Source organism: Bos indicus x Bos taurus, chromosome 21 (genome assembly GCF_003369695.1).
Source record: "Bos indicus x Bos taurus breed Angus x Brahman F1 hybrid chromosome 21, Bos_hybrid_MaternalHap_v2.0, whole genome shotgun sequence".
Taxonomy (NCBI): domain Eukaryota; kingdom Metazoa; phylum Chordata; class Mammalia; order Artiodactyla; family Bovidae; genus Bos; species Bos indicus x Bos taurus.
In genome coordinates, this window is record NC_040096.1 from 45,863,419 (window position 1) to 45,878,249 (window position 14,831).

At 35.1% G+C, this 14,831-nt stretch overlaps 1 protein-coding gene across 9 annotated transcripts in view; it reads right to left on the reverse strand.

The window, feature by feature from the left end:
• RALGAPA1 (Ral GTPase activating protein catalytic alpha subunit 1) overlaps positions 1 to 14,831 on the reverse strand; it is a 211,631-nt gene that overhangs the window by 145,049 nt on the left and 51,751 nt on the right. For 8 of the 9 annotated variants that reach the window (XM_027521477.1, XM_027521472.1, XM_027521476.1 and 5 more), the window contains exons 6-10: positions 13,367 to 13,544; positions 11,614 to 11,729; positions 6,838 to 6,976; positions 5,608 to 5,816; positions 3,541 to 3,780 (exon numbers count right to left, since the gene is read on the reverse strand). In XM_027521477.1, coding sequence (XP_027377278.1) covers positions 3,541 to 3,780; positions 5,608 to 5,816; positions 6,838 to 6,976; positions 11,614 to 11,729; positions 13,367 to 13,544 — 882 coding nt within the window. Of the gene's footprint in view, positions 1 to 2,878; positions 2,935 to 3,540; positions 3,781 to 5,607; positions 5,817 to 6,837; positions 6,977 to 11,613; positions 11,730 to 13,366; positions 13,545 to 14,831 lie in introns of those variants that run through there. The other variant, XM_027521475.1, reaches the window with a different exon arrangement.

Consider the following 14,831-nt stretch of genomic DNA (forward strand, 5'->3'; position numbering starts at 1 on the left):
ATTCTCCAGTGGATTTTCCTGATTCAGGAATTGAACTGGAGTCTCCTACATTGCAGGAGCTATCAGGGAAGTCCCAAATATGGCACAGTAAAATACAAAATGCCAAATAGTTTAAAAAAAAAAAAAAAAGGTATTAAAAGCCAGAGAAAGACAACTGACCTATAAAGTATCAACAGTTCAACTGCTGACTGACATGTCAACAGTAACATGGTAAACCAGCAAAGTGGGAAAGTACCTGAAATGTACTGGGTGAAAATAACTGTCAATCTAGAATTTTATATGCAGTGGAAAAAATATGTGGGCAAAATAAAGGCATTGTCAGAGCAAAACTTTGTAAGTGTTTGACATCCACTAAGCTTACTCCTTGAAAGGAAAGTTATGACCAACCTAAATAGCATATTCAAAAGCAGAGACATTACTTTGCCAACAAAGGTCCGTCTAGTCAAGGCTATGGTTTTTCCAGGGGTCATGTATGGATGTGAGAGTTGGACTATGAGAAAAGCTGAGTGCCGAAGAATTGATGCTTTTGAACTGTGGTGTTGGAGAAGACTCTTGAAGAGTCCCTTGGACTGCAAGAAGATCCAACCAGTCCATCCTAAAGGAGATCAGTCCTGGGTGTTCATTGGAAGGACTGATGCTGAAGCTGAAACTCCAATACTTTGGCCACCTCATGCAAAGAGTTGACTCATTGGAAAAGACCCTAAAGTTCGGAGGGATTGGGGGCAGGAAGAGAAGGGGATGACAGAGGATGAGATGGCTGGATGGCATCACTGACTCGATGGACTTGAGTTTGGGTAAACTCCGGGAGTTGGTGTTGGAGAGGGAGGCCTGGCGTGCTGCGACTCATGGGGTCGCAAAGAGTCGGACACGACTGAGCGACTGAACTGAACTGAAAGTAAATTCTCAATGATGAATTTCAAGCTGAGAAAAGTAATTCTAAATGAAAGACCTGAAAAGGAAGAAATCATAATCAAAAGGAGTGATGAATAAAAATAACTGTAAATCAACTGAACACACAGATAATAATGATACTGGAGTTAAATATATAAACATGCAAAATAGAACTGAATTATTTGTTAATAACAATATATTATTTGGGGAGAAATCCGAATAATAGGGTTCTGTTAACCTTGTATTGATTAGGAAGAGGGTAAAAAAACAATAACTTTACATTTGGAAAGTGAAGTATGTATGTTAAAATTTAGATAGTTATCACTAAAGGAAAAGGAAAAGAAAAAACTTTCAAACCAAGTGATAGGAAGGAGGATATAGAATGAAAAAACATCAATTAAAAAGAAAGTAAAAAATAAGAGGAATATAAAAAATACAGACATAAGAAAAATAAAAAGAACAAAATAAGATCATACCAATAAATCCAAACATATCAGTAATTATAATAAATATTCCATTAAAACACAAAGATTTTTTAAAATCTAATCATATTTACAAAAGACATATAAAATGTAATAAAAAGAACTTAAAATTAAAGAATTAAAAAAATATACATGAGGATAATTCTAATAAAAAGTGGTATTAATGTACTAAAAGTAGATAGACTACTATAGGTAGATTTTAAGCAAATTAAGTTTTCTTTTTCACTACACATAATTTCTACAGATTAAGAGGTCCATAAACAAAAAGTTTAACTCACCAAGAAGATATAAAATTATAAATATGTATGTACTTAATTATAAAGCTTCAAAATATACAAAGGAAAATTTATGGAACTACAAAGAAAAAAATAAGCAAATCACCATCAGAACAAAAGATTTTAATACACCCTTCTCCATAACTGTGAGGTAAAGCTGACCAAAAATTTTAGGTAAGAATACAGAAAAGTTCACCAACACAATAATATGCTTGATTTAATAAACTTTAAAAATCATGAACTTCATAGAAAAGAATACATTCTCTTCAAACACATAGGACATTTATGAGGACTGACTACATACTAATTACACAAATTATATCCTCTGACCAAAAAGAATCACATTAGAAATCTGTGAGAAAAAAGAAAACTAGAAAAGTCTTATTTGTTTGGAAGATGGACACCTAAATAACTCACAGGTCAAAGAAGGTATTAACATGAAAATTATAAAACATTTAGAAGTGAATAATACACATACAAAGTTTGTAGACTGTAGCCAAAACAGCATTAAGAGGTAAAATAACTGTCTCAAAAATGCTTATATGAAAAAAATGTGAGACTAATTAAATTAGCTAGCAAAAGAACCATCAAATAAAATCAAGAAAAGTAGAAAGAAATAACAAGGAGCAAAATTAACAAATGAGAAAATGAACATAAAACACAGAGGATCAACAAGGCCAAAAGTTCACTCTTTGCAAAGACTAATAAAACTGACAAATCTCTGGTAAGAATCATCAAGAAAAAACAAACAAGGAACAAATACTAACAGGAATGACAAGGAAAAACATGAATATAAATGCTCCAGAGATTTAAAAAGATAAGAGAATGCATTTAAAAACAAATGTAATGAACAAATTCCTACAAAAACAAACATACTCAAACTGACTTAAGAACTAGAAAACCTTTATAGTTCTATAAGCTTTATATTTTCCCATAAGCAAAGTAGTCCACTCATACTTGTCAAATACTTTTCCCTTCGCACTTGTCATATATTCTGTCAACCCAAACCCTAAAGCTGGCAACTCACTGCCAAAGCTGGACAAAATGTTACAACTTGTTTGTTTACCTTAAACTGACAAAGCTAATGCTGCCTCATGCTTTCTTTTACATATCAACAAACATGTAGGAGATGAAAATTTGCTTTGCCTGGAGAGCTCCCTGGCATGTGAAGACAGTGTAGCATAGAATAAAGAGCACTAACAGATTTTTAGTCCAGGATCTACCACTTACTTGCTGTGAGACTTGAATGATCCCCTTCAGCTACAAAACTCAATGATGTTTACCTGTAAAAGTTAAGTACCTTTGCTATTAAGAGCAAATGATTAGTTTTCAAAAGGTTTATTTTCCCATAAAATTTCTATGTAACTGAAAATGTGCACTTAGGAATTTTTAACTATCTTTATGTGAAATAGCTTTTATTATTTTCCCTTCCCTCTTCTTTATTTTATTCCCCAAACAATATATGCCTTAAGCAAATTTAATTTCAGAATGCCTTAGAAGACAAAACCGAGCCTCCACGTGGAGGATAAAGACACTCTGTATTCATAAATCATTTTTTATTAATTTTAGAGTGAAAGATAAATAACTTTACTATAACTTATTAATAAATTATAGGAAGAAAACTTTCAAACCATAAAGTGAGTCACTAAGAAAATCATTCTGGTAACAGAAGAAATATTGGGGGGATAATTATTAAACCAAAGTTATCATAAACTAAAAAAATAACTGAAAACATTCAAGGATTAAATGTAGTAAGTTTTATAAATAAACTAAATATGAACTTAAAAAATTTTTTTCATGAAGAATAAATTCTAAATAGCTAAAAGTCAGTATATTCAATATTAAAGGCAAAAGTTTATATTACAAATTAAAAATATTGAGAGATATTTTACCTGACGAAATATCTCTGTGACAAAGTTTACGTTACTTCTTTTAGAAGAAAAAACTCGGCGAACTATTTCAATGTCTGTGAGATGCTCTTCATCAATACTACAGAGACTAGAAGAGCTAGGTTCTCGCTCCGTGAGAGTGCTTGTGTTGGAATGAGACTGTTCAGGTTCTGTACTTCTATCTGTTTTATCAGCATTATCATTTTTGTTTTCTTCTCTGGATACCAAACTAGCAGCTGCTCTCTAAAATAAAAACAAAAGGGGGAGAATATCACCATCCTTTAACTCAATATTTTGTCTTCCAATAGCAAATACTGACAAAATTCAAAGCATTCTATAAGTAACTTATGGCATTGTTTAAAATCTAGGAATAGATTTTAATTTCATTTAGAATCCATGCTAAATAATTAAATGGCAATGAAATAACTCAATATCTAAGTGACATAGTGATACTCACCAAACATCTACTCAATTAAGTTTTTCAGTGTGTTTGCAGCACAAACAAGTTACGATTAGACTGGGTAAAAGAATAATGTCAATGGAGTGAGCTTGATCTTCAATAACAAATACCTTAAAACTGGATTATTTATTGTCTTAAATGTGTAAAGTCATCTCTATTTTATCATAAACAAAGATTATGCAAGCAAAAACTTCTTAAAAAAACCAAAGGAACAGAAAAAAAATGACAGAAAAAGTAGAAATGAAGCTAACATAAAATATATATTAGAAAACTCTGCATTCTAATAACTTAACAATTTTTACCATGACTGAAGATGATGGCTAAATTTAGGGAAAAAGCAAAAGTCTTAAGGCAGTAATAAAGAAATTACTACCATGGTATGATAGGTAGCACTATACACGTCACTATACAGTAACATGATAATATACTTTCTGGTACATTATTCAATTTTTGGTCTCAGTTCTATCATCTATAAAATAAAAGGGTTTTAAGTATGTAAATGATCTCAAATATGCCTTCCCAACTAAAAAAAAAATCTTATGTTTAGTTTATTGAATTCTGGGATCTGAAAGAACAGTTCTGCTTGAGAGTATCTACATTCAAAAACTTTTTGTAGAGAACCTAGAACATAATGTTTTGGGGAAAACGCATCACGTAATCTGCTATAGACAAATAAAAGGCTAGAGGGAATATAAGTAAAATTTTCTGAATGTTAATGAACATACTTTATACCTCCACTTAACTTTTAAAGTACTTAAAAGAGGTTGTATAAAAAGCACACATATATAAAATATTTTTAAAATGAGGAAATATGAGAAAAGGAAAAATAAAAACACTGCAATAAAGACAATTTCAGGAAAAAAAATACACATTGAGAGGAGGGGCAAGTGAAAAAAGAGGGTAATGGTTTAATTAAAAATACAGAATTTTAAATATTAGTCCTTCCACTGCATAGCTGTGTAACTTTACATCACATTTCTAGAGTCGGTGTTCCTGAAAAAAAAGGGGGCATGACACGGTGACAGGACTTTAAAACAGTACTCTATGAATGGGATTTCCTCCCTGGTGGTTCAGTGGTTAAGAATCTGTCTCCCAACTCAGGGAACGTGAGTTTGGTCCTTGGTTGGGTAACTAAGATCCCATGTGCTACAGAGCAACTACTGAGCCCGTGTGCTACAACTAAGACTTAGGGAAATCAAAATAAGTAACTAAATATTTAAAAAGTAAATAAAAAGTAAATAGAACTATGAAGGTCATTTAATTGCAAGTTGTTTCCAACTGCAAGAATTTGCACAATTCAGAATATTTTTATTTGTACAATTGTTAATTTTACAACTGTAAAATTAACATGAAATAAAGAAATAAGCTGAGACTTATATATGACTGAAATTATCTTCTATACTTTACAACTTTACAAATTCCATTTTTCATTAAGAAAACTATTGTTTCTATAATGCTTATTAAAATCTGGATTTACAAAATACATTTATAAAAAGAATGTAGTGTTATTATTTGTTTTAAATGGGTTCTGCATCTAAGGAACTGAAATCAGTGGACAAATCCCTAAACCCATTTTTAACTTTAACAAGTTTGCTCTGGGTGTGTATTACCTGAATATTTTTGGGCAAGACTTCACCTTCCATCCCAGGAATATGAGGTCCTGTATGCGGCTTTGGCTCCAGCCAGAATGAAACCAGCCAACGAATGACAATAACACGAGCCTTAATGAAAGGCTCCTTTGTACAATAGATTGCCTCATTGGTTTCAGCATCCTTCTTGATCATGACATAATGTGGCTTTGGTCTCATCTGTGGGATATCTGCACACATTGAAACAAAAACCAAAATAGGAAAGGAATTATGCTTAGATAAATCTATGTTTTTAAATATTTCAGAAAATGTGATAATATCCTGATTTAAGAAATAGAATTAATACATTTTAAAATAATTTGCTAGATATTAGCATGGGAATCTAGAAGACTGAAACATATACAGCTGATACATGAAATGTGCAAAAATATCACTAAAAAAATAATTAAAAATATTAAGAAATTTCCAGAGCCATTTAAAATTAATGAGAGCTCACTTCAATTAACTAGGTCTGAGACACATATTTTGATATCATACAAAGTATGAGAATTTTCATAGAAAAATTATTTTTAAAGCAAATATTGTTTTCAATGGTAAAGGTCTGCTACTCTAATTTAAGTCATTTCTACCAGCCTTAATGACTGTGCCTAAGCTTGTGAGCTGTCTAAACTTGGCAGAACTTAAAACAGAAACATCTTTGTGCAAAAAAGACAGTTCTACATACAGGCTGTCAATGGCTTCTATACATGGCAGTGGTCTACTTCTAACCCAGGCTTTGTCCTTGAGGCTATAGCTTCAAGGTTCCGAAAGACATTTTGGCATAGTCACTAAATACTGGAACAAGATATGATCAAAATATATGACAATATAATTATTCATATAGAATTTGAAAAAGACATACAAAACCAAACCTTTGAAGGACCTTTAAAAAGTTTTACAAAATAGTTTAAAGATGATACCAAACATTAGAATTAAATTTAATTTGTAATCACAAATATTCCTGGTAGGCTAACTTCTCCAAGAGGTGATACCCAGAAATAAGTTTTTGATAAATCTCTTCACTCGGAATGAAAATTCTACACTAATAAAATTGTACTTTCAGTATGACATTCAGTATGAATCATGGTATACTATCTCCAATTAATCAATACAAATTAAATGTGGCAAGTTTTCTGCAGATAATAAATGCTAAATTTCTATTGATGAATGTTTTACTATTATATATTTCAGAAAATTACAAAGATTACTTACCAAGTACAGGATGATATAAACTATTCTCCTTACAGATGTTTGGGAAAATATAAGGCAAATAATATTTCTTAAAATGTGAAAACAAAAATGAAAATCCTCTTTCTTGGTTTTCTTTGTTCTTCCACTCTAAACTTTTTACCTAAAAATAAACAAAAAATTAGAATCATTCTAGGAGGGAAAAAAAGAGGAAAAAAAAAATACTAGCTGTTAAAAACAAGCTTATAAGAGGCTACCTAAGCAATAAACTAAACTTAGACCACAAAGATAAAAAGCTAAATCTGTGTATGTACATATGTTTATATAAATAGAATATTTATTCTGCCATGCAAATACAATACACAGCTGACCCCTGAACAACCTGGGGGTTGAAGTGCCGATCCTCCGTGCACTTAAAAATTCATCTGTCATGTTGTGGTCAGCCCTCCATATTCATAGATTCAAGCAACAGTGGCTTGTGTAGTAGTGTAGATCGTATTTATTGAAAAATATCTGTGTATAAGAGGCCAATGATACATGTTATCTTTCAAAAATCTTATAATGTGCTCTGGAAAACTGTCAAAGTTGACTTAAAACTCGGCTCTACTACTGACAAAGATGATAGTGTTCTTTCCTCTTTCTCCCTTCCTGAATAATTCAACCTAAAAGTCAAACAAAACAGGCATATGTGGGAGGGAAGAGTGGAAGGTATGAAAGAGTGTCAGTCAAGTGCAGGCAATCAGAGCCTGACCACAGGAGGCATCCATGGAGGGAGTGTAACAGAGGCAGTAGTTCAGGGGGGACTCAGAGTCTTACCAAGTATCCACGAAGTGTAGAGGGGAGTAAGCCAGAAGGAGCAGAGTTGTGAAATAGAGGGTGTGAAAACTCCAGTAGGCTGAGGAAGATATCCAAATATGGGGACAATAAAGTGGACCTGAGTGGACCACAGCGAGAGACTACTATACATTAACTTTAGAATGACTAAAACTATAGACTGACCATATCAACTGATGGTGAGTATATGAAGCAATCTTTTATAGTTTCAAACATAGCTAGTGGAATATAAAAAGGTACAAGCACTTGGAAAAGAGTCAATATACACCTTACCATAAAATCTAGCTATTCCACTACTAGGTATTTGCCCAAGGGAAAAGAAGTCTGTATTCACACAAAGACTTATTTACCAATAATCATAGTAGTTTTATCTGTAATAACCCAAAACTAGAAACAATTCACCATACCATCAGTAGATGACTGGATAACAAATCATAGCATATCCATACACTGAAAAGTTACTCAGCAATAAAAAGAACCAAACTGTAGATACATACAATAATAAATATTTTTAAAATTATTATGTTGGGTTAAAAAAGAAAAAAGCCAGACCAAAAATAAAAGAAAAATAGAGGTACAATATGATGCCATTTATATGAAAATACAGAAGATGCAAACTACGGTGAAAGTAAATCAGATCAACAGTAGCCTGGGGAACAAGATGATGAAGGGTGGCAGGCAGGTACAGAAGGGTGGATTACTATGGAATCTGAGAATTTTTAGGGATGATAGATACATTCATTATCTTGATTGTTGTGATGGTCTTGGGGGGGGGGTTACATGTAATAAAATTCATCAAAATGTACTTTTCTTTTTTTTTTTTTAATTTTATTTTATTTTGTGATTAAAATGTACTTTTCAAACATTACAGTTTACTGTATCTCAATAAACCAGTAAAACAATTTTAAAAATGTACATGAAGTACAAAAGACATTTTAAAAATAAAAACTGGTAATACAGTAACAGTAACGACTCACTACAAAACACATACTATATATCATAGTTGGTTATTCTAAATACTATACACTAATTACTTAAGCCCCAAACACCAAAATGGAATATGTATTATTTTTTTCTTTTTACTTGATGCACAGAGAGGTTAAGTCCTTTACCAAAAGTCATACTATCAGTAAGATGCACAGTCAGGATTCAAACCCTGGCCATCTCATTCAGGGTGCATATTAACTTCATAAGGTTTGTTTCTGAGACACAGGGAATTTTTGTGTTCAGAACAATTAAAAGAAATGTATATATGCTAAAAGTGTTTTATCAATCAGGATATGCACATTTCATATATGAAAACAAACAGGTTATCCTACATAATACATGTACCTAAAATTTTTGAAAGTACAAGTAGGTTTAAGTAAAAATAACATCTCTCCACTCTCTAAGGGCATCCTCAGTCCACCTCCTCAATTGCTGCCTCTAGTCAGATTGATCCCTAAATCAAACCATCTTTCATTTAAGTGCCACAGCTGCTAACTATAAACGAAAGACTAGAAAGTAAACACAATTGGCTCGCATAAGGTATATACACATAAAATTCAGATTCTGTTCAGTTCAGTCGCTTAGTCGTGTTTGATTCTTTGCGACCTCATGGACTGCAGCACATCAGGCCTCCCTCTCCATCGCCAACTCCTGGTACTCAAACTCATGTCCGTCGAGTCGGTGATGCCATCCAACTACCTCATCCTCTGTCATCCCCTTCTCCTCCTGCCTTCAATCTTTCCTGTATCAGGGTCTTTTCAAATGAGTCAGTTCTTTGCATCAGGCGGCCAAAGTACTGGGAGTTTCGGCTTCAGCATCAGTCCTTCCAATGAATATTCAAGACTGATTTCCTTTAGGATGCACTCACTGGCTGGATCTCCTTGCTGTCCAAGGGACTCTCAAGACTCTTCTCCAACACCACAGTTCAAAAGCATCAATTCCTTGGTGCTCAGCCTTCTTTATAGTGCTACTCTCACATCCATACATGACTACTGGAAAAACCATAGCTTTGACTAGACGGACCTTTGTTAACAAAGTAATGTCTCCGCTTTTTAATAAGCTGTCTAGGTTGGTCATAACTTTCCTTCCAAGAAGTAAGTGTCTTTTAATTTCATGGTTGCAGTCACCATCTGCAGTGATTTTGGAGTCTCCCAAAATAAAGTCTCTCACTGTTTTCCCACCTATTTGCCATGAAATGATGGGACCGGATGCCATGATCTTAGTTTTCTGAATGCTGAGTTTTAAGCCAGCTTTTTCACTCTCCTCTTTCACTTTCATCAAGAGGCTCTTTGGTATTCTTCATTTTCTGCCATAAGGGTGGTCATCTGCATATCTGAGGTTATTGATATTTGTCCTAGCAATCTTGATTCCAGCTTGTGCTTCATCCAATCCAGCATTTCTCATGATGTACTTACTCTGCATTTAAGTTAAGCAGGGTGACAATACACAGCCCTGATGTACTCCTTTCCCGTTTTGGAACCAGTCTCGTTCCATGTCCAGTTCTAACTGTTGCTCTTTGACCTGCATACAGATATCTCAGGAGGCAGGTCAGGTGGTCTGGTATTCCCATCTCTTGGATTTTCCACAGTTTGTTGTGATCCACACAGTCAAAGACTTTGGCATAGTCAATAAAGCAGAAACAGATGTTTTTCTGGAACTCCCTTGCTTTTTCCATGATCCAGCGGATGTTGGCAATTTGATCTCTGGTTCCTTTGCCTTTTCTAAATCCAGCTTGAACATCTGGAAGTTCACAGTTCACATACTGTTAAAGCCTGGCTTGGATGATTTTGAGCATTACTTTGCTAGTGTGTGAGGTGAGTGCAATTGTGTGGTAGTTTGAGCATTCTTTGGCATTGTCTTTCTATGGGATTGGAATGAAAACCGACCTATTCCAGTCCTGTGGCCACTGCTGAGTCTTCCAAATTTGCTGGCATATTGAGTGTAGCACTTTTAGAGCATCATCTTTCAGGATTTGAAATAGCTCAAATGGAATTCCATCACCTCCACTAGCTTTGTTTGTAGTGATGCTTCCTAAGGCCCACTTGACTTCACATTCCTATGGCTCATATCACTTCACAGGATATCTGGCTCTAGATGAGTGATCACACCATTGTGATTATCTGGGTCATGAAGATCTTTTCTGTACAGTTCTTCTGTGTATTCTTGCCACCTCTTCTTAATATCTTCTGCTTCTGTTAGGTCCATACCATTTCTGTCCTTTATTGAGCCTATCTTTGTATGAAATATTCCCTTGGTATCTCTAATTTTCTTGAAGAGATCTCTAGTCTTTCCCATTCTACTGCTTTCCTCTATTTCTTTGCACTGATCACTGAGGAAGGCTTTCTTATCTCTCCTTGATATTCTCTGGAACCCTGCATTTAAATAGGTATATCTTTCCTTCCCTCCTTTGTCTTCACTTCTCTTCTTTTCATAGCTGTTTGTAAGGCTTCCTCAGACAACCATTTTGCCTTCTTGCATTTCTTTTTCTTGGGGATGGTCTTGATCCCTGCCTCCTATAAAATGTCACAAACCTCTGTCCATAGTTCTTTGGGCACTCTATCAAATCTAATCCCTTGAATCTATTTGTCACTTCCATTGTATAGTCATAAGGGATTAGATTTAGGTCATTCCTGAATGGTCTACTGGTTTTCCCTACTTTCTTCAATTTAAGTCTGAATTGGGCAATAAGGAGTTCATGATCTGAGTCACAGTCAGCTCCTGGTCTTATTTTTGCTGACACTATAAAGAGTCTACTATAAAAATCTCTCTCTCCAGCTCCCTTTCTAAGAGGTTCATAATCCCTCTAATGATTTTATTTCAGGAAGAGCATACTAACATATATTTTCAGAATTAAAAATCTGTTACTCCTCCTTTAGGAAAATAAGCAAGTATCTAGTATGACAGCATAACTGGAAGGAGTTGAAAATGAACTACCCACAGGATAGTAAGAAGGGTGATATAAAAGAAGATTACACATACCTGAATTACTATATATTTTAAAAGTGCTTCAAGAAAATAGCTTGTAAGATCTTCTTGTCCTTTATCTCCTGATTGTGGGGGGACAAGTGGAGTGATTTCCTCTATAGTGACTTGAGCTATCCAAAGACAAAAGTTTGGTATAACCACAAATTTAAGAATATTTAACTATTTATAGTTAGTATAAAATTTAACTACAAAACGGATAAGCAAAGAATAAGCAAAGCTTGAGAATATTCTAATGACTGAAACTTGAAATAAACCTAAGGTCATATTGACAGCCCATCACAACCACCAACAACTTTAATAATCCACTGTTTCATGAAGCCCTGATCAAGGAAATGTGACAAGGGATGGACAGATATTCAGGGATTAAGAGTGAATAACGTTGGCCTGCAAAAGAACTGCTCATATTTTCAAATTCAGATTAAAAGTGTACATGACAAAATTCCATAAATATTATAAAAACATATAATACTATGCTTATTCATCAATTAAAGGACAATCTGATTACCCTAGGTAATGTCCACACTTCTTAAGGTAGCATCTTTATTCAAAGGATGATATACTATTAATATTTCCCTTCCAGAAAGAAGAGAACTTACCTAAGGATACAAGCTGATATATGACAATTCAAAATTAAATGTAAAAATGGCCTATATTAAACAATAACAGGGGTCTTACAGGCCCTAGTGAGAAAGCCTCTCGCACAGCTAATTCCTAGAGAGAGAAAACTACAGGCCTGAAAGTTTGCCTTTCAAATACAAACTAAATATCCAGAGCCCATATCTCTACCACTTCCCCTGTTGGGCTCTTATACTCAGGGCTGCTGCTGCTGCTGCTGCTAAGTCACTTCAGTCGTGTCCGACTCTGTGCGACCCCATAGACGGCAGCCTACCAGGCTCCCCCGTCCCTGGGATTCTCCAGGCAAGAACACTGGAGTGGGTTGCCATTTCCTTCTCCATACATTCAGGGCTACTAGTCCCCTAACCTAATGACCCTTAGGACTAGGTAGCCAGACTTAGACATGCTCACCCTACTTCACACATTTCTGACTGAGCTCTTGCCCATGATATCCACCCCTACCCTCCAAGCCCCATCCTCGACTGACCCTGGTGTTTCCCTGTGTGACCACCCTCCTTGGTGTGGCACAACCACTTCTCCTGGGAACTATGAGTAACAAGCTATCTTTTAACAGCAATCATCTCCTGATCTGTTGGCCTCATTATACCTGGATGTTTTAAAATTATTTATTTACATTTTTTACTGACATACATTATATTAGTTTCAGGTGTACATGATTCAACATTTGTATGCACTATAAAATAATCACCCGAATAAGTAGTTACCATCTGTCACCAAAATTACAAAAAAAATTTTTTTCTTGTGGTAAGAACTTCTAATATTTAGTTTCTTAGCAACTTTCAAATTCACAACAGTTGTCATCAACTACAGTTCCCATGCTGTCCACTACATCCTGATGACTTATTTTATTTACTTTCTGACAAGAAGTTTGTAACTCTAAATCCCCTTCACCAATTTTGCCCACCCTCAAATCCCACGCGCTCCCCTGTTCAAACCACCCCCCGCCTCCCCCAGCAACCATGAATCCTTTCTCCATGAGTTTTGTTTTATAAATCCCACATTTAAAAACATGGCCTTGGATTAACCAGTTAAAAATGTACAGATATTTTAAAATATATATTAACAAACTACACAAAATTTTTAAAATAATGATGGAAAAGATGAATCTTACTTTCTTGAAGGTTGAGTGGAGGATTAATGAGGTTATCTAAAGTTCGAGGTCCATATTCAGACTGTGGTGCTGAAAATCCGGGGATTAAGCATGAAAACATCCAAAGCTGTTCTTTGCTACAGTTATTCTGAAGAGCTTGCAACCATAATAAGAAAAGCCGAACACCTTCCCGCCTAATCTAAAATGAAATGAAATGAAAAACAGTAGTTTAATTTAAAATGGAAATATTTTCTTCCTTCCACGCCAAAATTCTCTGGAAGATGGTTACAGACTGATACTCTCCAAAGAAGAGGAAGAAAAGGAAGGCAGGCAGGAGAGGGAGACAGAATGATAGCCATGATAATTTACTGACCCCCTTAGCACTTATAAATCTAAATTTATGGATTCTGAACAAATAAACTTGGTGTCTAACTACCTAAGGAGTTCATGATCTGAGCCACAGTCAGCTCCTGGTCTTGTTTTTGCTGACTGTATAGAGCTTCTCCATCTTTGGCTGCAAAGAATATAATCAATCTGATTTCAGTGTCGACCATCTGGTGATGCCCATGTGTGGTCTTCTCTTGTGTTGTTGGAAGAGGGTGTTTGCTACAACCAATGTGTTCTCTTGGCAGAACTCTATTAGCCTTTGCCCTGCTTCATTCTGTACTCCAAGGCCAAATTTGCCTGTTACTCCAGGTGTTTCTTGACTTCCTACTTTTGCATTCCAGTCCCCTATGATGAAAAGGACATCTTCTCTGGGTATTAGTTCTAGAAGGTCTTGTAGGTCTTCATAGAACTGTTCAACTTCACCTTCTTCAGCGTTACTGGTCGGGGCTTTAAGAGATTTAAGATTTAAGGGACTAGATCCGATAGAGTGCCTGATGAACTATGGATGGAGGTACGTGACACTGTACAGGAGACAGGAATCAAGACCATCCCAAGAAAAAGAAATGCAAAAAAGCAAAATGGCTGTCTGGGGAGGCTTTACAAATGGCTGTGAAAAGAAAGGAGCGAAAAGTAAAGGAGAAAAGGAAAGGTATTCCCATTTGAATGCAGAGTTCCAAAGAATAGCAAGGAGAGAGAAGAAAGCCTCCCTCAGCCATCAATGCAAAGAAGTAGAGGAAAACAATAGAATGGGAAAGACTAGAGATCTCTTCAGGAAAATTAGAGATACCAAGGGAACATTTCATGCAAAGATGGGCTCAATAAAGGACAGAAATGGTAGGGACCTAATGGAAGCAGAAGATATTAAGAAGAGGTGGCAAGAATATACAGAAGAACTTTACAAAAAAGATCTTCATGACCCAGATAATCACGATGGTGTGATCACTGACCTAGAGCCAGACATCCTGGAATGTGAAGTTAAGTGGGCTTTAGGAAACATCACTATGAACAAAGCTAGTGGAGGTGATGGAATTCCATTTGAGCTATTTCACATCCTGAAAGATGATGCTGTGAAAGTGCTGCACTCAATATGCCAGCAAAT